At 41.5% G+C, this 22,332-nt stretch overlaps 2 protein-coding genes across 3 annotated transcripts in view; one reads left to right on the plus strand and one right to left on the minus strand.

Moving 5' to 3' along the window:
* Positions 1-541: 541 nt before the first annotated feature.
* Positions 542-5,740, plus strand: LOC307037315 (transmembrane protease serine 11D-like). Of its 2 annotated transcripts, none has more exons than XM_079678098.1 (5): positions 542-635; positions 1,563-1,746; positions 2,910-3,187; positions 3,929-4,071; positions 4,154-5,740. In XM_079678098.1, the coding sequence occupies exons 1-5, from the start codon at positions 551-553 to the stop codon at positions 4,388-4,390; spliced, it is 927 nt and encodes a 308-aa protein (XP_079534224.1). In that variant the 5' UTR covers positions 542-550; the 3' UTR covers positions 4,391-5,740. The 2 variants fall into 2 exon arrangements, with proteins under 2 accessions (XP_079534224.1, XP_079534225.1); XM_079678099.1 differs by having other exon boundaries at positions 2,913-3,187.
* The window catches only part of dip2ba (disco-interacting protein 2 homolog Ba), a 44,226-nt gene continuing 27,243 nt past the window's right edge, over positions 5,350-22,332 (minus strand). The window contains exons 9-38 of the mRNA XM_079678081.1: positions 22,169-22,260; positions 21,981-22,091; positions 21,219-21,342; positions 20,838-20,947; positions 20,510-20,612; positions 20,328-20,392; positions 20,156-20,249; positions 19,614-19,733; positions 19,387-19,501; positions 18,220-18,359; positions 17,975-18,111; positions 17,049-17,129; positions 16,832-16,959; positions 16,543-16,657; positions 16,034-16,235; positions 15,814-15,926; positions 13,064-13,144; positions 12,809-12,932; positions 12,559-12,680; positions 12,294-12,405; positions 11,977-12,086; positions 11,391-11,521; positions 11,125-11,293; positions 10,502-10,672; positions 10,259-10,320; positions 10,088-10,145; positions 9,890-9,964; positions 9,217-9,391; positions 9,002-9,125; positions 5,350-8,436 (exon numbers count right to left, since the gene is read on the minus strand). Coding sequence (XP_079534207.1) covers positions 8,184-8,436; positions 9,002-9,125; positions 9,217-9,391; positions 9,890-9,964; positions 10,088-10,145; positions 10,259-10,320; positions 10,502-10,672; positions 11,125-11,293; positions 11,391-11,521; positions 11,977-12,086; positions 12,294-12,405; positions 12,559-12,680; positions 12,809-12,932; positions 13,064-13,144; positions 15,814-15,926; positions 16,034-16,235; positions 16,543-16,657; positions 16,832-16,959; positions 17,049-17,129; positions 17,975-18,111; positions 18,220-18,359; positions 19,387-19,501; positions 19,614-19,733; positions 20,156-20,249; positions 20,328-20,392; positions 20,510-20,612; positions 20,838-20,947; positions 21,219-21,342; positions 21,981-22,091; positions 22,169-22,260 — 3,617 coding nt within the window. The 3' untranslated portion in view covers positions 5,350-8,183. The remainder of the gene's footprint in view (positions 8,437-9,001; positions 9,126-9,216; positions 9,392-9,889; positions 9,965-10,087; positions 10,146-10,258; positions 10,321-10,501; positions 10,673-11,124; positions 11,294-11,390; positions 11,522-11,976; positions 12,087-12,293; positions 12,406-12,558; positions 12,681-12,808; positions 12,933-13,063; positions 13,145-15,813; positions 15,927-16,033; positions 16,236-16,542; positions 16,658-16,831; positions 16,960-17,048; positions 17,130-17,974; positions 18,112-18,219; positions 18,360-19,386; positions 19,502-19,613; positions 19,734-20,155; positions 20,250-20,327; positions 20,393-20,509; positions 20,613-20,837; positions 20,948-21,218; positions 21,343-21,980; positions 22,092-22,168; positions 22,261-22,332) is intronic.

Consider the following 22,332-nt stretch of genomic DNA (forward strand, 5'->3'; position numbering starts at 1 on the left):
AGCCGTGATGATTATCAGGCGTTTGTCCTTGTGACCCTCTGAAAGCCTTAATAAACATATTTTATAAAAGGCCAAATAACATAACTATAAAAGTGTTTCGATGTGAAACATGCTCGATACGTACGTAATAAATAGATTATTTTATGGCATGCAATAATCTAAATAAGCAAGAAAATAAGTGCACATATCATGAAATCAGTGTGTAAAAATAGTTTAAAACCTTTTTCCTCTATTATTTCTCGATAGGTTGGGGACTACATTATGTGTGTGATAACTTTATTCAAATGACCGATTAAAAAAATGTGTGTGTGTGTGTGTGTGTGTGTGTGTGTGTGTGTGTGTGTGTGTGTGTGTGTGTGTGTGTGTGTGTGTGTGTGTGTGTTACATAATTTCAGCTACATTGTACAAAATATTATTATTATTATTTTTAATATTTTATTTTAATGTTTAATATAATAATGTTGTTATTTAAAAACGTTACGCACCTGCACATGACGTCATTGGCTGGAAGGTGGTCAAAAAAAAGTGTCCAGGAGTTAAACTAAACTAAATGGAGTTCAAACTGCTACTGCTGCTGCTGCTGCTGCTGCTTGGGACTACGCTGTGTTTAGATTATCCAACTTTACCAGAGGACAGTGAGTACCGCCAGGATCAGGAGAGGGAAATGTGGAAGTAACTATACAAAAATATATTTTAACGAATAACATGTCACTTTTTCATGAAAACAAGTCAGCTCCTTCTGAAAGGGCGACCATTGGAAGAGCCAACAGTTAGCTATTGTAGACACTCCAATAATACTCAATTAGATGTAGGCCTCTTGTTAGACAAATGGCTATAAAGTCCAAATGTGAAGTTGACCATAAAAGGATCCATAAACTAACATTTACAAACTTGATTTTCTTCTACCTGAGAAGGTAATATTTACATCAACAGTATGTAGCTTACTTTTGGTAAAATAGTTAACATAATATTGAAAGCTACTAAAAACATTTTTAATTCATAAGAAACATAACACTCACTTGCTCAGTTTCTTTGAGGCAGGAGTTTTGCTTTTACGGCGATGCTTGCTGTTAACAAACGTAACGTAGAAAAACCCATTGTTGTGTAGGTTAAGATTAGTGGCTCATTTTGCTATCTTTATGACTATATTTGTACTATCATCACTCTTCATTTTAGCATATATCGTTGCAGCTTGGGTAGGACAGCAATAGTTAGCTACTTTTTAAATGATGCAACAGAAAACTCCAGCTAAATGGTGCCAACTGTCTTCCAAAAAAAAGTGACGTTAACTAGCAATACTAGTAGGGGCAGTGGAGTGCAGAGCTTCGTGACCACAAAGCGTGTGAACGTTGTGATCAGCTGTTTTAGCGCAGTGCTGCTGTACAGACCGACGTTAAGTCTAAACCCAAATAAATCTAATTTTGCTAGATAAATCATTGAAATGGTTCTTATCATCAATATACTTTAGTTGTGGACTGATTTTCAGTTTTTTGGCTAATTGTATCAGAACCATTAGCAAGTGTGTAATCATAAATGACATGTAAACTTTGTGTGTTTTTGAGGCTGTGGGCAGCGGCCCCTGGTCAGTCCCCCTGGTGAGTCTCGTATAGTGGGTGGCTGGGAGGCACTTGAGGGGGCTTGGCCCTGGCAGGTCAGCATACAGATCAGGTCCAGGCATCACTGCGGCGGGACCATCATCAGCAGACTCTTGGTGCTCACTGCAGCACACTGCTTCAAGAGATACCTGTGAGTATAACTGACACACCTCACTGAGCTGCACTCACATGTACATAACTCACTCTACATGTGTGCCCATGGATTACACAAAATAATGTAAACACACTATGGAGACTTTGAGTCTGAAGTGAATTCATAACGAGGAATTCACAGTTTTTGGGTGTCTGACTCAAAAAGTTCGATCAGGTACCGTTGACCAAAAAGGAGCTCTATTCAATAAAATAAGATTTTTTTTATTTTTTTTTATTTAATGATGTCCGGGACCCAACAATGTTATATGTGACTCAAAAAAACAATTTAAAGAGGCCACATCATCTGTGACCAAGGTGTATGTGCACAGCTTTTGAGAATATATTCTATTTAATATGTGGAAAAAATAAGAAGCCATACACCAACACATCTATAAATAGCAATGGTCAGAAGTTAAAACCAAACATACATCATACAGAGTGTAGTGCACACAATGTACACAATATCAGTTTTTTTTTTACTGCACATATTTTTATTCCATTCTATTTCTATATAAATACTACTATATTTTTTATTATTTTTATTATTTTATTATGTTATTATAGTTTTCTTAAAATTGTTCTCTGTCTGTGTTTTTAATTTTTGTTTTACTTTTATTTATGCACCATGACATCAAGTTCCTTGTTCCTAATTACGTGTCAAAGTACCTGGTAATATACCTGTATCTGATTCTGATTCTGAGAGGTGCATCAGTATTTACCATCAGGGTGTCCTGAATGCAACCAAAGGTCCGTATGAGCAGGGGTCTATAGATGTCACTATTTTGCTTTCTTTATTTGCGCTTCACCAATACAGGTTTTATAGGTTGTGAAGAAGCATTACTACTTGTGTTTAATGTTATGCTAGCCGGTTAGAAGATTGTTTCCAAATCCCAAATTACACAAAACTAACAGCACAGTTACAGTTTTGGGGCTCTTGGAAATAGTGGCCCATACATTCATCCTTGATTATAGTTTGAGAAATGCTGCTATGATTCGGCCTAGTTTGACCCACCTCTGAGTTGTTGTTCAAAAAGAGACAATATGTATGTAGAATGGGATAGTGAACAGCTGTCTCTGTTTGTAAAGGGAAAAGCATCATCAGCATCATGAACATTAAAATGTTTCAAATGACATGTATTGCTGTCTCTGTTCTGTGTCCAGAAGGGTCCGCAGAAGTTATTTCAGTGTGGTGGCTGGACTTAATGTGTTATCTGCTCCAGGAGATGGAACCCAGATCCGCTCCATCAGGGAAGTGAGAATACACAAGGACTACAACAACGTCACGGCTGACAATGATGTGACTCTCCTGCTGCTCAGCGCTCCCTTCAACTTCACCGACCACGTCCAGCCGGTCTGCACCCCTCTATACGACGCCCAGGAGTCATTCCTCAACTTCAGCCACTGCTTCATCAGCGGATGGGGGAGCCCCTATTTCAAAGGTTGGTTTAAAAACTCAATTTGTTATTTTAAAGGGTCTGATGATGATCCTGAATCATTGCAAAAGGATTTGTTTTTTACTCACGATGTACAGTCTTAACAGACGGATCATAATCGGTATAATATTTTTTAATTTTGTAGACCTAGCTGACACTAAACATCACTTTATCAATCTCAATCTTTATTTATTTATATAGCACATTTAAAACGACCTTCAGCTGACCAAAGTGCTGTACAGGCAATAACTACAATATTAAGTAACACAATGGGAGTACAATAATAAAACAATAATTAAAAACATGATAAAAAGCACAATAACTAGAAACATATACATTTTAAAAAAAAAACACACATACAAATATAAAAATGTAATGCTCAACTATTATTAAAATGATCAGACTGTATTCCAATTCCTCTGAAGCCACACCATACATGCAGTAGCACTCCCCAAAAGACCTGGTTCAAGATTAGCATGAGTACAAATGTGTAAAAGTAACCATACTTACAAGATCTAATTAAAGTAACCTGTGATGACAGCAGGCATATGTCATTTTTGTATTCACGGCAGTATTTCCAGATGTTTGGATGTTTTGTGAATCAGTAACTTGTTCAAAAAAATGTAACATATACCGTAACCATTGCATGTCTTAATGACATGTTGGTCAGACAGAGTGGGGGGCCTTCTACATGTGCCCAGGTGCAAATAATGTGTCATCATCCGTCTCTGGTGTTAATGACTGCAGGCAGGCTGATGAACAGATTGCAGGAAGTGGAGGTGGAGCTCATTGACAGGAGGACATGTAACAGGATCAGCTGGTACAGCGGCTTCATCACTGAAAACATGATCTGCGCTGGACTGGAGAGCGGGGCGGCTGATGCCTGCCAGGTGATTATTCTTTGAAACATTTCCAAAACTTCATTCAGGTTTAATGTCAGTAAGACATGACTGCTCTCTGTGTGTGCCTCAGGGGGACAGCGGGGGGCCGCTGCAGTGCTACAGTGAGGACGAGGACAAGTTCTATGTGGTCGGAGTGACGAGCTTCGGTCACGAGTGTGGACGCCCTCACAAGCCGGGGGTGTACGCCAGGACCAGCAGGTTTGCAGATTGGATTCAGGATCAGACAGAATCAGCTGCACACAGACTGAATATGAGACTGATCCCAGAGCTGCTCAGTGTCGCTCTGATGCTGCTCCTCACTGTCTGACAGCAATAAACATCACTGCTTTATATCCGACTGTTCACATTTTGAACATGAGACGTTTCTCTGACTCATGACATCTTTTACTTTACAATCATTATGAGTTAGCATGACCAGCCTGTTTATTCTACACAAGCTTTCTCAATTGCCTTGAACACAACATTTCTTAATCAACCTTTTACTGAAGTGGCAACTGTGTTCTGTGACAAACATGTTTTCTTGTTTCACGAGAGATTATGATGTAACTGTATGTTTTATGTATTTATTTACGTTGTTTATTTATTGGATGATTTTGATTGGCTGTATTACTGTTTTGAAAACCAAATGCCCCTCTGGACCAACAGTTATCCAATCATTTGTAAAACACATAATTAAAAAATATTATAGAATAAAATATTACATTAAATTGCATAAAAAGTTAAAAAGGGGATAAGTAAGAAAAACATGAGAACAGGGCTTTCCATATATCAAGAACTGATTAGGTTGAATGCGAGAATTAAGAAATCGGGTCAATTAAGGTTTGAAATGAAGACTTTAATGTTTAAGTGGCAATATTTGTGGTAGTGTGATAAGATAATTCAAAAAGTCAGTTAGTTCAGCTTTAAAATTAACATGAATTTATATATGTATGTGTAGTTTAATACATTACACTTCCTAATAAGGCCTTCTTCAAAAAGGATTTGAGGGTTCATAAGCCTTTAAGCAGAAGTCAGCTATAAGCCATTCATATGAAAGCAACCTTATTTTAACATGCAAGTCTGTACTGTTAAATCTCTCTGGCTGGTGTTTATCCTTTTTATTAAGCTGGACCGTCTATTTACATTTACAACAGCAGCCTGCATGGCATATCAGAAAGTGAGCAATTAGCCTGCCCCCTGGTGGAAGGAAGATGCTATTTCACTTTAATACAGCACCTGCTTCGTGAAACTTCCAGAAGATGTGAAAAAGAAGAAAGCACCAGAAAGTTCTGACAAAGGATTTTTTTTTTATTTGACATGAAACACATCCAATGACAATGTGACAGTGTTTTTTGTCAAGTAAGACATATTGTTAGAAGTTATCGCACCATTGACTAGTTGAGAATGTCTCTGCTGCAGCTCGACGATGCATAGTGAACAGACAGTCGCTGAGGTATACATTGTGGGCCCTTGAGTTTTCTTTTGTGTGAAAGATTCTAATTTCATTACCTCACATGTACATTTGTGCTTAGAATAACTTTGGAGGTTTGAAATGAAACGCTATTCTTCACAACACGACACCTTGAAAACTGAAATAAATATTAAAATGGAAACGGTGGATATGTCGGGTTGCATTGTTCGTGTTGAGTTGTTGCCTGTTGAGAACGTTTTCATCAGATCTCAACGAAAACTGGTGATGATGAACAATGGAGTGAGATGTTGGCATGGAAAAAGAATGACTGATTTTCACACATAAAGGGCATCCAGGAAGAGACCTTGTTTGTTACGACATTGGAGGACAGAAGCCAGTCAACCTTCCCTTATTGAATAGCACCGATGTCTATTGAAAAGGCTTGAAGGCCAACATGACATTATAAAACTTTATTAAAACTTGTCGGAGTTAAACAGTAGCAACAAAGCAATTTTCACACAGCAGCTCAGAAGCTTCACTTTGTTATTTATGAGTTATTCTAACGTGCCACACGTACTGGCTCGCATACAAGTCCTCAGTGTCCGTCACTGAATGAAAAGTGGTTCATGTTTTTTGTGCTGAATGCCAAGCTGCTTCAAAATCAAACCAGCTGTTTGCAGAAGTTGTGCAGTTTTAAAGTATTAGAAAGAGTAAACAAAAAAAATCAGTAAAATATTGAAGAAACTGCTAATAACTATATCCGATTCCAATCTTGATTGGAATGAAAAACAATACAGTGGTGGCGACATTAAAAAAAAAGGAAATGTTCAATATTCTTGTTACAAAAAACAAAGGTTGTTGCACCAGATAAGCCAAATATCACTGAGTAAGCCGGAAACACACACATTCTCTCATGCACGCACGCACACACACATTCAAATGATACTGGGAAAGTGCACATTGTTCCTGCCAAAGTCAGCTGAAACCTTTTCTTCTCTCTTGCAATGTGAAACCTTTAAATTAACAATGCAGAAAAATGCTGTCAAGTATGAAAGATCAGTCAAGTATTTTCGACAACGTTCATATCCATGTACACATCAACACCAGTAATATTTGACCTCTAAAATACAGTATACAGACAACATCCTTACCCTCATTTATTGCCTCGATTTGAATTTTTTTTATAAAAGGAGGGTCCTGCCATTTTTTTCTTTTTTTATCACGGTTTGCTTACTGATTGTTGTTCATTCCTAATTCGTTTTTTTTCAGTGTTACAGACATTCAGAATTGGTTTCAATGATCATGATATGAAATGAGAAAGGCATGACCGCAAACGTCTCAGCAAAAAGAACAAGAAGAAAGCGCGCCTCCCCCTTCCTCTAAGAAGAAAAATGATATGAGTTATAAACTGCCGTCAGATTCCACATGTGAAAAAGTTGGAACAGTCCTTTAAATACACTAATAGCACTGCTAGAAATGAGGGATTCAACATAAAAAAGTACTGAAGTTCCACAGGTTTAGTAAGGCAAAGTTCTGATATTTTCTTTTTTAGACAGTAAAAGGCACTGACTTGCCTTCTGAAGATGAGTGTAACCGGCTGTAACGCTAACATGTGGTGAAGGATGCTCCTTGCTCTATCACGAGAAACTACACACCGACTGCAAGCTAGCGGCTCTCTTATGGCCCGCAAACTGCTGTTATCCTGTTGACCGGAAGAAAATCTCAACTTAAGGTCCACTTTGTTCTGGAGCTTTCTATTATATTACACTCTAATGAGGACTGACCTACAGAGCCCACAGCTAACAGTTGTTTTGTTTTCTTTTGTCAACCTGCATGTTAACATTGATTGCATTTCAAATAAGCATGCACACTTAAGCTCTTCTTTAGAAAAGTGTTGCTTTAAAAAAAATGCATAAGCACTTCACAATCATCAGAACTATCTAACGGACCGACTCGCACCAAAAGTTTCTCCTTTTGTTTTCTGCCCGTCAAAGATCACCCCTAATATCGAGGTTTGCACGTCTAAGAAGAACGTCTTTCTTTTCCCACACCAACAAACAATTCAAGTGTATTTGTTTTAGAACATTTTGTAACGTGTGAATGCCGGCAGCATGTCTGCTAAAAAACCCAGTATGTGATGGGCGGTGAGAGCCACGGGGCATCTGGTGGTTTACTGCACCCGCTGGTGGCACTTTTTAATACTGATGCGGATTTGCTCTCATGAAAGCAGCAAACATGGGGGGGGGGGTGTCTCTTGAGGCAGGCGAGACAGGAAGTGGACTTAGAGGCGCGAGGACTTAAAGTGCAAGAGGGGGAAAGTTCCAGCTCCTCTCAGCAGTTCCTGCCCTCAAGAATCGAGGGGTTCAAAAAAACAAGAGAAGCACACGATGATAAATGGATCAGGATAAAACCAAGGAATGGAAGGAGGGGAGGATTTGCCTCTTGGTGGAAAGCGTGTAATTAAAATGTCTTTAAAAAACATGAATTTGCGTGAAGTGGGATGAAGATCGATTTCAGTTTCTGAGAGGGAAGCACGTTCTGCTGACAGTACTCGAGCTGTATTTGCATTCCCACATTGTCTGTTGTTTTGAATGTGTGTGTGAGCTTTAAAATGGGGGCTGCTACTGAACGCACCCCCCCCCAGTCCTCCTCCCTCACGTCTGTTCTCAGGGCCCGGATCAGTTTTTCTACATTTCCATCGGTTGGTGGATCACATGTTGTAGGCCACGTAGATAGGGTCCAGTTGGTCGGCCAGGAAGGAGTCTCGCAGATGCATCCTCTGCTTCTCCCCCCTGGAGTTGATGGGGATCACCCCGGGGTCCACGATGACCACCACCCCCACGATGAGGTGGTGCTCCTCCAGGACCACGTTGGTGACCAGGGGCACCAGGTCCAAGGCCTCCTGCTCCGAGCCGCTCAGCTCCGCTACCACCACCAGCAGGTTGGTCCACGTAAACACAGCGCTGAGGGGAGAGGGGTCATGTGACCTCTGTTAGTGTGTGAACTAAAGGCTATCGTACAGCGGTGTGTAAGAAATATTATAGATACATCTAATAAAAACAATGTTGTGAGAAGAGGGTATTATCAGAAGAGAAAATATATATTTTCTAAGATTCAAGTCATACATTTACGATACAAACCTTTTGATATTTTCTGAGATGGAAAGAGCTAATGGGAATGTTCTCTTAAATAAGGAAATACAGAACATGTATTGCATCTGTCGATTCTTTTGAGAGTCCTGATTTACAAAAGCTATCACATCATTTGAAATTAAAATGTGTTTTTCTTTCTTCTAAATAGGTATGAAAAGCTTATAGCTTATAGCTAAATCCTATTTTATACTTCATTTACCACTTGAATCTTAAAGTATATCAACGTTTTTATTAAATATTACATCATCCTCCGGGTTTCGTCATTTTATTTTTACACCTACAATGGCCCAGTTATGTCATTGTGATGCTGTCTTTCTCAGTGAGATGTAAAGAGCAAATATATAATTCTAAATATATCTCCAATAAAGAGCCTCACCTTTCTGCGATGCAGCGGTGGGCTCGTGAGACAGACGTCTCGATGTCGATCGGGTGATAGCGCAGCCCCCTCAACTCCAGCGTTTCATCAAGAGAGCCCACCACGAACAAGGCATCATGACGATCTGCAGCAGAGAAGAGTTTCAGAAGCTTGGCAACAAAAGGATACATGTTGATGTGGTGAATGAGGTCAGCTGTTTGTAAATGTCCTCTCACCTCCGCTGGCGTCCAGCAGCTCCGTCCTCTTGATGAAGCCCAGGTACCCCGTCCTGGCCCACAGGGTGTGGGGCTCCCCGAAGGTGAGTTTGGTGTTGAAGTGGTCCGCCTGCAGGCTCTCCTCCCCGTAGATGGTGTAGTAGCCACTGGCACTGTGAGTGCTGCTCACCCAGATCTGCCGCACAAAAGGTGAATGAGGTCATTTTTAACAATAATGAGAAATAAAAAAGGGCTTGATTTCATTATGAATAATCTTACAATCAAGTTTCAATCAATCATTTGGTTTATAAAATGTCAGCAAATTGTGAAAATGTCAATCCTAGATCCGTGAAGTCCAAAGGGAAGTCTTTAAGTGTCTTGTTTTGTCCGCTCGAAACAAAGATATTCACTTTAATGTGTTATAAAACAGAGAATCTCAATATTTGAGAGGCTAAAAAACAGCATAGTGCTTTTGTTAAGTATGATCAATTATGTTAACGATGAATCAATGATCGGAATAGATGCAGATTATCATTGCAGCTCCAATTCAAAAGAATGATTCTGTTTAAATAGCTTTGCTCACTTAGCTCGGTATGGGTGGAACCACTTTGTTGCAGAATCATAAGAGGAATATTAAAACAAAAGGAGAAATGGCGTAAACATCAGCATCCCATGATCCTCTCTGTTCACTCACCTCTCCGAGATGTGAATCTCCCAGCGGGCCTCTGGTCTCCGGGTTCACTATGATGACCCTCACTCCTGGAAGCATCTAAGAGGAAACACAAAGTGGGACTTTAGCTTCACAGATAAAACCAGCTCCTCTACTTCCTGTGGGTCTGTGGCCAGTGAGAGCCTCGCACTCATCAGGGTTTTAACAACAATCAATACTTACAGTGCCTGACTCCATGAGAGGAAGACTCTGTGGCGCTCCTCGCTCCACCAGCCTCACCCTGAGTGACACAGACAAAAGACGGACCTGTCAATCATTCTGTTTGATCTGAACAACAAGCGATGTTTGTTTTCACCAGAGGATCATGGGGCAGTCAGGGGTTTCCAGTCTTACCTGTCGTGGCGCAGAGACTTCATGTCCACATACACGGTGGAGGGGTCTGGTCCAGCAGTGCCCTGAGGAAGCAGAGAGGAAAATAAATACTCTAACATCAAAGAAATCCATCTGAACATGAAGCCTTTTGGCTCAACACATTTGAATGGAGGGTAAGCAGTGAATGACTTAAATTGTTCAAGATGAAACAGGGAAAATGTATACGTATAACAACAATTCAGTGTGTGTCCGTGTGACTCCAACCTGCAGGCAGATGGCAAGGTTGACCCTGGAGCCGAAGGCGGTGCTGACGGCACGCGGCGACAGGCCGAGATCTTTGAAGAGCTTGGAGAAGGACTGCGTGAGAGCGAGGCGAGGACGCTCCTCTGCGATCACCACACAGCTCCGCACGCACGACAGATTCAGACCCCGCGCCTGGAGACACACAGGAAGAGGTTATCACACTTTGAACAGTAAAGTGAAGGCTGAGCCTGGCACCAACATGAACTCAGCATTAGTGGACGTTTTAATCCAAAGTGCTTTTAGATATTGAGTGACACTGAACCACAAGAACCAGATTTATGACAAATGAATTTACTTGACTTATGAAAATAGATGTTAACTTAGAGATCATTTAATAGGTAAGCAATTGATATGCTTTAGTTTGAAAGGTCTGAAAGTTTTGACAATGTAGCAGAATTGACTCACACTAACTAATAGGCTTAAAAAGGGCCTATATATTGTTTTTTATTGATTAAATCAGACGGGTGTTAATTGGTTGCCTTGGGAGCAGATATGATCATGTGCAACCAATGTGTAACAGTGTTGTTATTGTAGAGTAGAGACAGGGTACCACATCATTGGGTGTGTATGTGTGTGATTCTGACCTTCAGCATCTCTGTCTGCGTGCCCAGGCCTTTGGTGCAGAGCTCCATGACGGAGTAGGAGCAGAAGGTGTCTCTGATCTTGTACTGACTCAGCGTGCTCAGCCACAGAGGCAGCGAGCTCTCCAGCTCCAGGGGGGGAATAAGGATGGACTGGTGACCTGAGTAAACACTGGGCAAAAAACACACACTCGCTACAGCAACAACGTTTACAGGAACAGCATGTTGTATAGAATATGATATTCAGCGTGTGTGTGTGTGTGTATTACCTGGAGAGGCACCACAGGACGAAGCCCAGGCCACAGTACGGGTCGAGGCAGATGGCTATTTGGCGTGAGGAGTAGAGCTCACACTGCAGCTTGATGGAGCGACACAGAGTGCTGACTGCAGCGTGAGACATCTGACAGGAAATAGACATGAACCATTAAAAAATGCTCTATGCTGTCAACAAAAACGACAAAGTAGGAGCAAATCAATCGATTTGTCCCTTCATGTTATCATATAGAAATATGAATATATATACCGTATATATATTTTTATATTTTTTGAGGGCATACAAATCTAATCAATTCAAAAAATGTTATATCAATGCAAATTCCTGTTAATGAATAAGTAGATCCCTCTACCCATTGAGCGATAGAAATAATGACAATAAATATTAATTAGAAAATATTTTGTTAGATAAACAGTAGTAATCATAAATAAAGAGATACAAATAGAAATGAATTAAAATAAAATAAAAAGAGAACAATACTGATACTAAAAAAAGGAAATATAAAAATAAATTAGAAAATGAAAATGTAATAAATAAAATACAAAATATACTGTCATACTTCAACGCTGTGAGTACTTTACCTTGACTCCAGTCAACATGCCTGTGGTGGACACACTGAAGTCCAGGTAGGCCAGCATCTCGGCTGTGGGGGGTTTATAAATGTGTGGAGGCCGCTTTCTGGGGAGATCATCTGAGAGAAGAAGGAACATAATTGTAGTTATTGTTTGCTATTGTGGAGCAAACAGGACACCTTGTGGCCAAATGGGGAACACTTTTCTAAGTTGCACGTTTTTCTGCCTAATCCATGCACTCCTAGAGTTGTATCGTTAGGGTAGCAAAGTTCACAATGTCTAATGTCTCTTAGCTGTTATCATTTGAACATATAGATCTCCAGCACCTGTATCGATGATAGTGGGCCACGTCTTGACGTTGACGCTGGCAGCAGCCTCCCTGGACCTGAGGATCCTCATGAGAGGCTGAGTGGTGAGGATGCAGGCTGCTTTGCTCACCTGGTGCACCATACACACAAACAAAGGCGTTTATTCATTGCTGCAACAAATCCTCCATTCAAGGAGATTACTCTATAATGCTCTGGTAATGTTTGATTGAAAAACATTGTGTTAAAACGCCTTTAATTAGAAATATCAGTGGTGTACACTCACGTCGATGATCATGCGCACAGTGGGGAGGGTAGCAGCCAGGTTCTGTGGGTGAGGCGGCCTCACCGTCACAGGGATGACCCCCGCATAGAGGCAGCCGTAGAAGGCAGCTATCAGGTCAATACCTGCAGAGAGAACAGACAGACAAGACATCTTTAGGTTTGAAAGTGGGCGGAAACATTTGGAATAATGCAAGTACATAACTCAGAAAAGTAATATAAGTAAGTAAGTAAGTAAGTAAGTAAGTGTGTACCTGGGGGATAAAGCAGCACCACATTGTCTCCTGTGTTGAGGCCGCCTCTCTCCATTAGGGTAGCTGTGATTTTCTCTGCTCTCTTGTGCAGCTGAGCACAAGTGGCTGTGCACACCGCCACCCCCTACAGAGGAAAGAGAGGAAGTACAGCTAGCTTAAACCCAACAACATGCAAATCCAATACTACCAGTAGAAAATAAAGAAAAGTATGCCCTTTATGTGTTACTATGGACTTCCAGTGTGTGTTTTATCTACCTTTGCATTGAGCAGCACATACAGGACATGGTCTGGGTCGGTTTGAGCCCTCCATTGCAGAGCATCAGACAGGAACTGGTGCTGGTAAAGAAAGAGTGTCATCACAAAAACATTAATGATGGATTGACTTCATTCATAAAATTGCACACTTAAAAGCTGCATCCATGGCAAATAATAACCCATTTAAAACATGGTTCAACAGATGGATACAAACAAAAGCTTGTCCACATATATCATCCAACCAACAGCCAAAAATAGAACGGCTCTCAGGGACAACAGCAGACTTTGAGAGGAGAAAACATATTCTGTGAGGGTTTGAACCTCTCACACAGAGGGAAAACCAAGCGCACAACAGGTCCATTTCCTTTTTTCTGCCCGGTAGGGGTCATGCTGAGACCATCTGCACCTGCAGCCACTAACAAGCTATGGACCTTTTAAACACAGGGTTACACCAACTTTAAAAAGCATTTTTTTTAAAAACATTGTAATGTTTCTCAAGCAAAGTAACAATCCAGTCACAAACACGGATATTATAAGACCAAATAGTGTCAATAAACGGAGGAACTGGCCAGAGCACGGGATCAAACAAGACAAGACGTGAAAGCAAAGGAAGGCCGTTAAGGCAGACGGCAAGTGACCATCAGGCAACATGTAAAGTAACAAATAAAGCTCACACATTGACTCACTGGACGAACAGATATAAGCGTCAGCATTGTCATGTTTAAATCTCTGGCCAAAGTCATCCTTTGTGTCTCTGTGTGTGTGTGTGTGTGTGTGTGTGTGTGTGTGTGTGTGTGTGTGTGTGTGTGTGTGTGTGTGTGTGTGTGTGTGTGTGTGTGTGTGTGTGTGTGTTGTGTGTGTGTGTGTGTGTGTGTGTGTGTGTGTGTGTGTGGTGTGTGTGTGTGTGTGTGTGTGTGTGTGTGTGTGTGTGTGTGTCTCTCTCTCTCTCTCTCTCTCTCTCTCTCTCTCTCTCTCTCTCTCTCTCTCTCTCTCTCTCTCTCTCTCTCTCTCTCTCTCTCTCTCTCTCTCTCTCTCTCTCTCTCTCTCTCTCTCTCTCTCTCTCTCTCTCTCTCTCTCTCTCTCTCTCTCTCTCTCTCTCTCTCTCTTTCTCTCTCTCTCTCTCTCTCTCTCTCTCTCTCTCTCTCTCTCTCTCTCTCTCTCTCTCTCTCTCTCTCTCTCTCTCTCTCTCTCTCTCTCTCTCTCTCTCTCTCTCTCTCTCTCTCTCTCTCTCTCTCTCTCTCTCTCTCTCTCTCTCTCTCTCTCTCTCAGACAACAGGTCAACATTGATCAGGAGTCACATCATGCAGACCGGCTGCCTGTCCATCAGGCTATGCTACACATGGAGCATCACAGTGAACACTGCCAGCAGAGGTGCACACTGACCGTTTTATTTTAGGGGGTGATTAAAAGATATTTTAATTACATCATCTTTAAAAGGTCACAAATGTTAAGAGACTGTTGATTGTTACCTACTCAAAGTCTCCATTTTACATTATCATTATGAAGTAGATGTTGATTGCCAGGTTGCCAGTTCTTCATAGTCATGAGACAATGTACTTTTAGATGTGTTAATGATGCCTATTTAAATATTATTATTATTATATTATTAACTATTAGTCATTGCGTTTTTGTTTGCACTAAGTTTAGTCGCAGAGTGGTGCAAGAGGAAAAGACTCTGGACACGATTACTTTGAGCATTATTGGGAATGAATTACGTTTGAATATATATCTTGCTATTCCCCATGATGTTGGGAATAAGATGCTACATTTGTAGCTAGTGGTATGTTCTGAGGAAAACTGGAAGCGATGCTGTTGTCTATTAAAGTGGAAACACAAATTGAAAATAATTAGGGAGGAACATTTTAAAGATGTCTAAATAACACCTCAATTTATTGATGAGCTTTTGGTTTGGGGGAACTAGTAGGCTGCTGGAAACTCTAGTTTAAAAGGTGATTGCAGAGGGTCTGTTTTATTCTGTATGTTACATGAGGTGTGTGGACCCCTGCTGGCTAAGGAACCAGCCTGGACAGTCATATTTCTGCGTCGGGCAAAAGCTGCTGCAGGCTGAGAGGCCGTCGAGGCTGCAAAGCACATCTGACCGACAGAAGCAGCAGAAGCAAAGACGGTTGGGGGGGAAGGCCAGAGCCTTACCATCATGACGGGCCACATACAGAGCTAAAGCCCAACCCAAGCAAAGTTAAAGGCAGAACAAGAGAGATTTAGCATCAGACAGGAGAATCAATCCTCCCCTAAATGTGACAGGGTTTAACTTGGTTAACACATTCAGAGCCTTCACAGTTCATACATCAGTCAAATTAGAAAATAAGTGTTTCATATATTGTCTAAGGCTGAAACTTATAAATGCATACGCTGATGTTTTTCTTAGTTGATATTCATAGAGGTTACATTATCAAATGTCTTGTTTTTTGACAAACAGCTGAAAGATATTCAGCTAACAATTATGTTAGGACTAATACAAACACATACTTTTAAAATAGATTATTCATTTACTAGTCACTGAAGCTCTAATCTTATGTTATAAACATTGAATGAGCATAGCAACAGTATAAATTCTTTATACATTTCTGTCTCATCATCCAGGTGTCAATGTTGGAGTCTTAGATATACAGTAGATTGATATAACTTGATGTAAACATTTCGGGAAATACAAACTGTTATTAATCATCTGATAGATATTCAGGTGTCAGTGTGGTTAAAGTGTGGTTCTGGGTCTGTGTGGTGAACAGTACCTTTCGGATCAGGTCCTGGTCCTCCACCACGCCCAGCTCTCTGCCGGTTGCCTGAGCGATCCGCTTCCCTGCCACCAAGTTACCGACCAGCATGGAAGCCGGGCCGACGTCCACTGAACAGAGTCAATCAGAGTGTGTTAAGTAACGCTTCCAACACTAAATGAGTGTTTGTCTTATGTTATGTATTAAGCATCAGTAGCTGTGGTCTACGGCGGTCTACCTGGCTGTTTCTGCCGGGGCTTGGGCATGTTGGTCACGCAAGTGTGAGGGCACAGCAGGATGTTGCAGGGGTGCAGGTTTCCCTCCAGGAAGTTCTGCTTGGTTTCACAGATGTGGATGCCTCCGAGGGGCGTCTTTGGGAGGGTGTTGGCCGGGACGAGCGCCAGGCAGTACAGGCCCACCTGGTGGATGCTGTCGATGGCCTGGGAAGAAAATGACATGTTCATTTAATCAGCTGTTCATATTGACTTTGATTGTATGTTTTGATATTCGTTATTGCTTGCTCTACTTTGCTATATGCCTGGTGTAAGAGAAAACCAAATGTTTTCCAAACTTTAAAGACTTTGTTCAAACCCTTTTCCTTCCCTCAAAAAGCTGTACTCTAAATGTACCCATCATGACTTTGAAATACAAATAACTAAAAGTATGAAAAGAAGAATCTGTCACAGAAAAAAAGTCATAATATAATCTGAAAATATACCCTAGGGGACATGACAGATGTGATTTTACCTGCAGGACTCGACTCATCCACTGGAAGCTGTCTTCCTCACTAGCGTCCGGCCTCTGCTCTGCCACAATCACTATCCTCTCATCATAGAACACGGTCACAGAGAACACAGCGATCCTGCATGAATGAAAAAAGAAATGAGTACTCGCACACATGGAGAGGCTGCAGAATATTAAAGAGATGAACCCGTTCGGGGGGGTTGTACAGGGGCTGTTTAGCAATAAATGATATAGAAATGTGCGTCCATGCACCCTGTAGAGCACTGGCTCACAGAAGCGCTCCGTGTCTCACCTCCCCCTGTAAACAGTTTTGACCGGCTCCACTGCCAGCGCGGTGGCCACAAGGTCGTCAGCGTTGTGGCGTCGCCCGCTCACCATCAGCAGCCCCTCAAACTTCCCCACAACAAACACCAGACTGCCCTGTGGAGCAAACGGTTTCACTCAGCAAGGAACATTTTCAGTGAAATTATTATATAGTATTTTAGTGAAGTTGGATGTTTCTGCCTTACGGGTCCAACAAATCCAAGCAGACCGGTCCGAGTGAAAGGTATTTCTCCTATGGGTGCTCCGGCTTGGTTGACGGGGATCACCTGCAGATTTACAGAGGAATAATAAGTTGGAGTTCAGTGCATACACACACTAAATCCTCTTCATCATATGCATTGGAACCCTGTAAATATCCTAGCATTACCCAGAGGAGATGTATGTGATAATGTAAACGCCATTTGAACTTTACATCCTGTGTTTGAATAAAGCTGCTTTTTTTCCCTGTTTCGAAAACGATTCTATTGTGGCGGGCGTGAAAATGGAAGAAAACTGAAGTAACTCTTCTTACTCAGACAGATCTCCTGTTATTTGCTACATGTGTGAAAGGAAACTGCGGACAATGGGCAGAAGTGATTATCCTGGTATTGTGGCAAAGATCATATGAGAAAAACAGTTTACATCTCACCCTGGCATTATATTACAAATATATTCCAACATCATTGTGAAAGCAGGTAAATGTATAGTTGAGAGGTGGTTTGTTGCTTTTACATATTTAAATAAATATAAAACTGGACAAGAACACACTTAAGGAGTATATGGGAATAAATGCAATGCAACAGTTTCAAGATGACTGTGGCTCCATCTAGTAGATCATATTAACCTGTGATTCTTTTCCCATCCAACCATTTCTAAACCAGCTTATTTCACTTCTGCTTACAAGCTTATGTGCAGGGTGGAGCTCATGCTATCACACACTCAACAAGAGGATGGGGACACCCCGTACAAGTAGCCAGGAAGTTAACTCTCAAGTGTTAACATTACTTTTTAAAGAGGTTATTTCTTGTCTCAGGCCAAAGGTTTATTTATAAGCCACAGCACCTCACTAGACCAGATATGGAATGAGTCATTTAGGCAGTGTTTTAAACACTCATTTTGAACTTTGACGGACCTCGAATGTGTTCTTGGTGACCCCAGGCAGACCGTAGTACATGGTGCCTCCGGCCCGAGAGTTGATCACGATTTCTCCTATTTCATCTGTCTTGCAAAGCTGAGGAGGCCCGTCCGGTTTCACAATGCACATCAGAGCTGAAACACACACACAAGTCACAAGATTACATATGTTTACCTGAAAGATAAAGGAATAAGTAAGTGGTGCAGCTGCAGAGCCAATTAAAACCAACTCTAGTGGCTAACCTCCAGGCATGATGTGTCCCACATCCTGCACAGTGAGAGCCGAGTTCTTGTCCTCTGTGTTCACTCTGATCACCCCGTGGCTCAGCCCGCCCATGGACAGGATGGCCCTGGCTGGCAGCGGAGCGCCTCGTGCACCGGGCCTGCAGGGGAGACACAAAGAGAGGGGGCGGTGTGAGGTAATCATAACGGCTCAGAGAGCGAGGCAGCAGCATTGTTCATCTTGAACTATGTAGAAGTGAGGAATACCACATGCTTGGGTTTGGTTTGAGCTTTAAGTGAATGTACTCCTTGGCATTCTTCCACCTCAGAAACATATCCAGACTCCGGCCATCACTCTCCAACTCAGTTGCAGAGAAGCTCATTCACTGTTTCATTAGCTCCCGCCTGGACTATTGCAACGGACTCCTGTCTGGGGTTCCCAGCAAAACCCTGGACAGGCTCCAGTACATCCAGAACTCAGCTGCCAGGGTTCTCACACGCACCAAGCCCTGGCAGCACATCACCCCTGCTCTCTTCAACCTCCACTGGCTCCAGCTCAAGTCCTGCATCACCTACAAACTCCTCCTCCTCACCTACAAGTCCCTCCATGCCCTCTCCCTCAGTACCTCACAGATCTCCTCCACCCATACATCCCGTCCCGCACCCTTCAATCCTCAGACTCCGGCCTGCTCTCCATTCCCCATTCACGCCTCCGCACCTTCAGGGACCGTGCCTTCAGTGTCGCTGCCCCCCTCACCCTCTGGAACTCCCTCCCTGCTGAAATCCGTAACGCCCCTTCTCTGAACATCTTCAAATCAACCCTGAAATCTCATCTGTTCAACGAAGCCTTCGAACATTAACTCACTCTCCCCCCCTGCAATGTAACACTTCCATTTCTGCCCTGTTCTATGTCTTGTCCTTATATGTTTCTTTGTTAAGAGACCTTGGGTTGATGAAAGGCGCTATATCAATTACAGTTATTATTATAAAAAAAATAATGTTACAATTCTTGAACTAGACATATTTTAACTAAGAAAAGTGCGTAATTTCAATATAAAACAAACACATTCAAAAATCACTAAATGTGCTTATTTTAAATAAATGTAAGTTTGTGGACAAAAGTAACTATTCTTTGCAGGCAAAACTAGTTAGGCAGTAGCATTGAACTCCCTGTATCAGATGCGTTACCTGCGGATGGCCACCGTGAGGGCCTCAGGAGACGTGGCACATGGACAGATTGCCTCTGGCTTCAGACCATGAGACTGGAACACATTCAGGAAGGCGTCACACGACGAAACGGACCCTGGTGACAAATAATGGGATAATAAAATGACCAAAACAGGATAGAAATAGTCATACATGTTGTTCATAACATAGTAGTTCTACATTACAAAGACACCATGTTTGAGACTCACATGGGTTCGCTCCATCAGCCACAATAAGCATACGTATGGAGGACAGGTTGGTGTCCCTCTGGTCCTTGTGGGCCATCATGGCCCAGTGGAGGTCACGGCATTTCACCAAGGCAATACGTGCTAACAGAGAGGAAGAGGAAGAGGTCATATATGGGGCACTTACAAGCTGTATTTGTTTTATTAATTATGTGCACATTTTGCATTTACTGTTTCCATGGCTTTAGCTGCAAGTTTTCCAATTCTATTCAATTTAGTAGTCTTGTAGGTCATCTCCATGATTATGTTTCTACTTTAAAATCAAGGGGGTCACGTTTTTGTTTATGTCTATTTGTTTATTGGATTTAATATTTTGGAGTGGAACAAAGCAAAGAGCAGATACACATATTATTTTTTAGTTTCCTGCACAATTGGGGTTTTGACCTTGTTGTAGGTCTGTGCCAGTTTGAAAAAAAATACCCTTTATCGGAACATATAATTACGTAAGCAATATAAGATGTAAACTTTACAAATGTATAATAATATAAAAGAGACATTGGCTGAACCTTTGTGAAGGTGGACTCTCTGCACCCAGGACATGGGACATGCTTTCATGACAGCATATGGCACTGTGATGGTGTGGATTCTGTTCATCACACTCTGAAAAACAAATACATAGTGTCATTGTAACATTGTGCACAGCACAACAGACCGTACAAAATATTCACTAAATCTTACCGTTAAGACGCCATGCCACATGCCCATATCCTTCTTACAGTCCAACACATTGACCAGTGTCTCCCCTAAGAGAAAAAACACAAAGACACACAAGTGAGGATTTGGAAATCACTTGCTAACTTGGTAAAAGATTCACCATTTGTTTATGTTTAGTGAGTGTAAGAGAAGTAACAGTCTCTGACCTTCACAGTAGTTACAGGCCTGCGTCAGAGCCTGACAGTGGGTCAGCATGGAGATCTTCGACACAGCAACTCCCATCACTGTCCCCTCCTTACTTGCTTTGTACTGGAAGGGACATACACACAAACAAAGAGCATTTGAACATGAACATGAGAAAACTGGCCCTTTATTGTCAGGTTGTCTATTTGTCTCTATTCCTTTTTAAATATAGATAGATTTGTATGTCTGAAAGAGCCGTAAAATTGGCAGGTAATATTTGAGTTGCATTTGTGAGTTGATCGCAATGTAACCATTTTTGTTTTTGATATCACCAAATTGTTTTGTGGTTACCTCTATGTAGGCAGTGTCGGTGTTGGCAGTGGGGATGTGAGGCTGCCAGTCTTTGGATGGTTTGGTCAGATACTTTGTGTCCGTCACTACCCATTTCATCCTTGGCCATCCTGGTGAACAAAAAATAATAATATATATATAAACACAGAAAGCAAAAACAAAGTTTGTATAATTGAAGCCTGACTAAATGAACAGTGTTCACTTTGCAAACTGCTGGTTTTAAGGCCAAAGGTGAACAGACTTAACAAGCAGAGTGATTACAGATATATCCGTTTAAACAATATGACCCTACATTTGATATCACATTGTATATTCCTGGCTCCCAAAAAGACTGATACAGACTGAGGCAGCATTAAAAGTAGTGTATTTGCGCAGACTGACCTTTGAACTGGATGATCTCTCCGTTTGGAGACTTAGGCAGCCCTTTGAGGCACACCTCGCTGGTCAGAGCCAGACTGACCCCACAGCTGCCCAGCAGGAAGCCGATCTGCTGGCTGCCTGCGTCCTGTGGACAGAGGGAAGTGTCATGAGACTCACAACACACATGCTGTGTACTGTAGCTGTCAAAACATTGGTCTATAAATAAATATGTATTTAAGGTGATATGAGCAACGAGGCATTATATGTACCAAGAAGAAACAAATACATGTATCAGGAATTGTAGTCTTGTAAAATAAAATAGCTACTCAGTTACAATTGATCTGGTTTTAGTGCCAAACAATCAAGGCAACTAATTATCTTCATCGTCATCATATTCTACACTCAAACTTAAATCCCATATTTTGAAACATGTATCCTGGTATAAAAGCTTTTCTTTATTATGGCTATGTTCACTTAAAATGTAACACACCTTTTAAAAATATGATGTTATAAATTGCTTAGGGATTAAATGCTTGGCCTATGATGCCATGATGGTGTTATATCAAATACGTGATTGATTAGAACTTGTCTTTATTATGACTTGAAGCAACATTTTATTTTAAATGCAGCCAACTACAAACGTTCTGCCTTTTTGTCCTCTCTGTTGATCTGCAGGTGTGCATACAGTAGGTTCTGCTCCTTAAGATAATCAATAATAAAATCAGATTTGGTATTTCTCTGTGATAACCAGAGGAATTCACTTGACAACATTGATGTTGTTACCTGTCGTGACAGTGGGACCTCAATGGGCACAGGGATGACCTCGGCTAACAGGCAGCCATAGAAAGCCACCCAAAACATACCAGGGTCGCTGTTGGGATACACCAGGGCCACCTGAGGATCAGGAAAAGGTTATTACTCCGTGTTCCTTTATCGTTTTGCAAACTGAGAGGAGACTGACAGACTCTTACCCGATCTCCAGGTTGTAGGACAGGTTCTGTCTTGGTGCCCAGTTTATTCAGCAGTGTGTAGGCCAGCTTCAGACTGCGACTCCATAGTTTTCCTGTGGATAAAAAGAGCAATTGATGGTTTTAGCTCGTCCTGTTTGTCGTTTATTATCTGTGTTGTATAACAG

The sequence above is a fragment of the Notothenia rossii genome (assembly GCF_949606895.1).
Source record: "Notothenia rossii genome assembly, chromosome: 4".
In the NCBI taxonomy this organism is placed as follows: domain Eukaryota; kingdom Metazoa; phylum Chordata; class Actinopteri; order Perciformes; family Nototheniidae; genus Notothenia; species Notothenia rossii.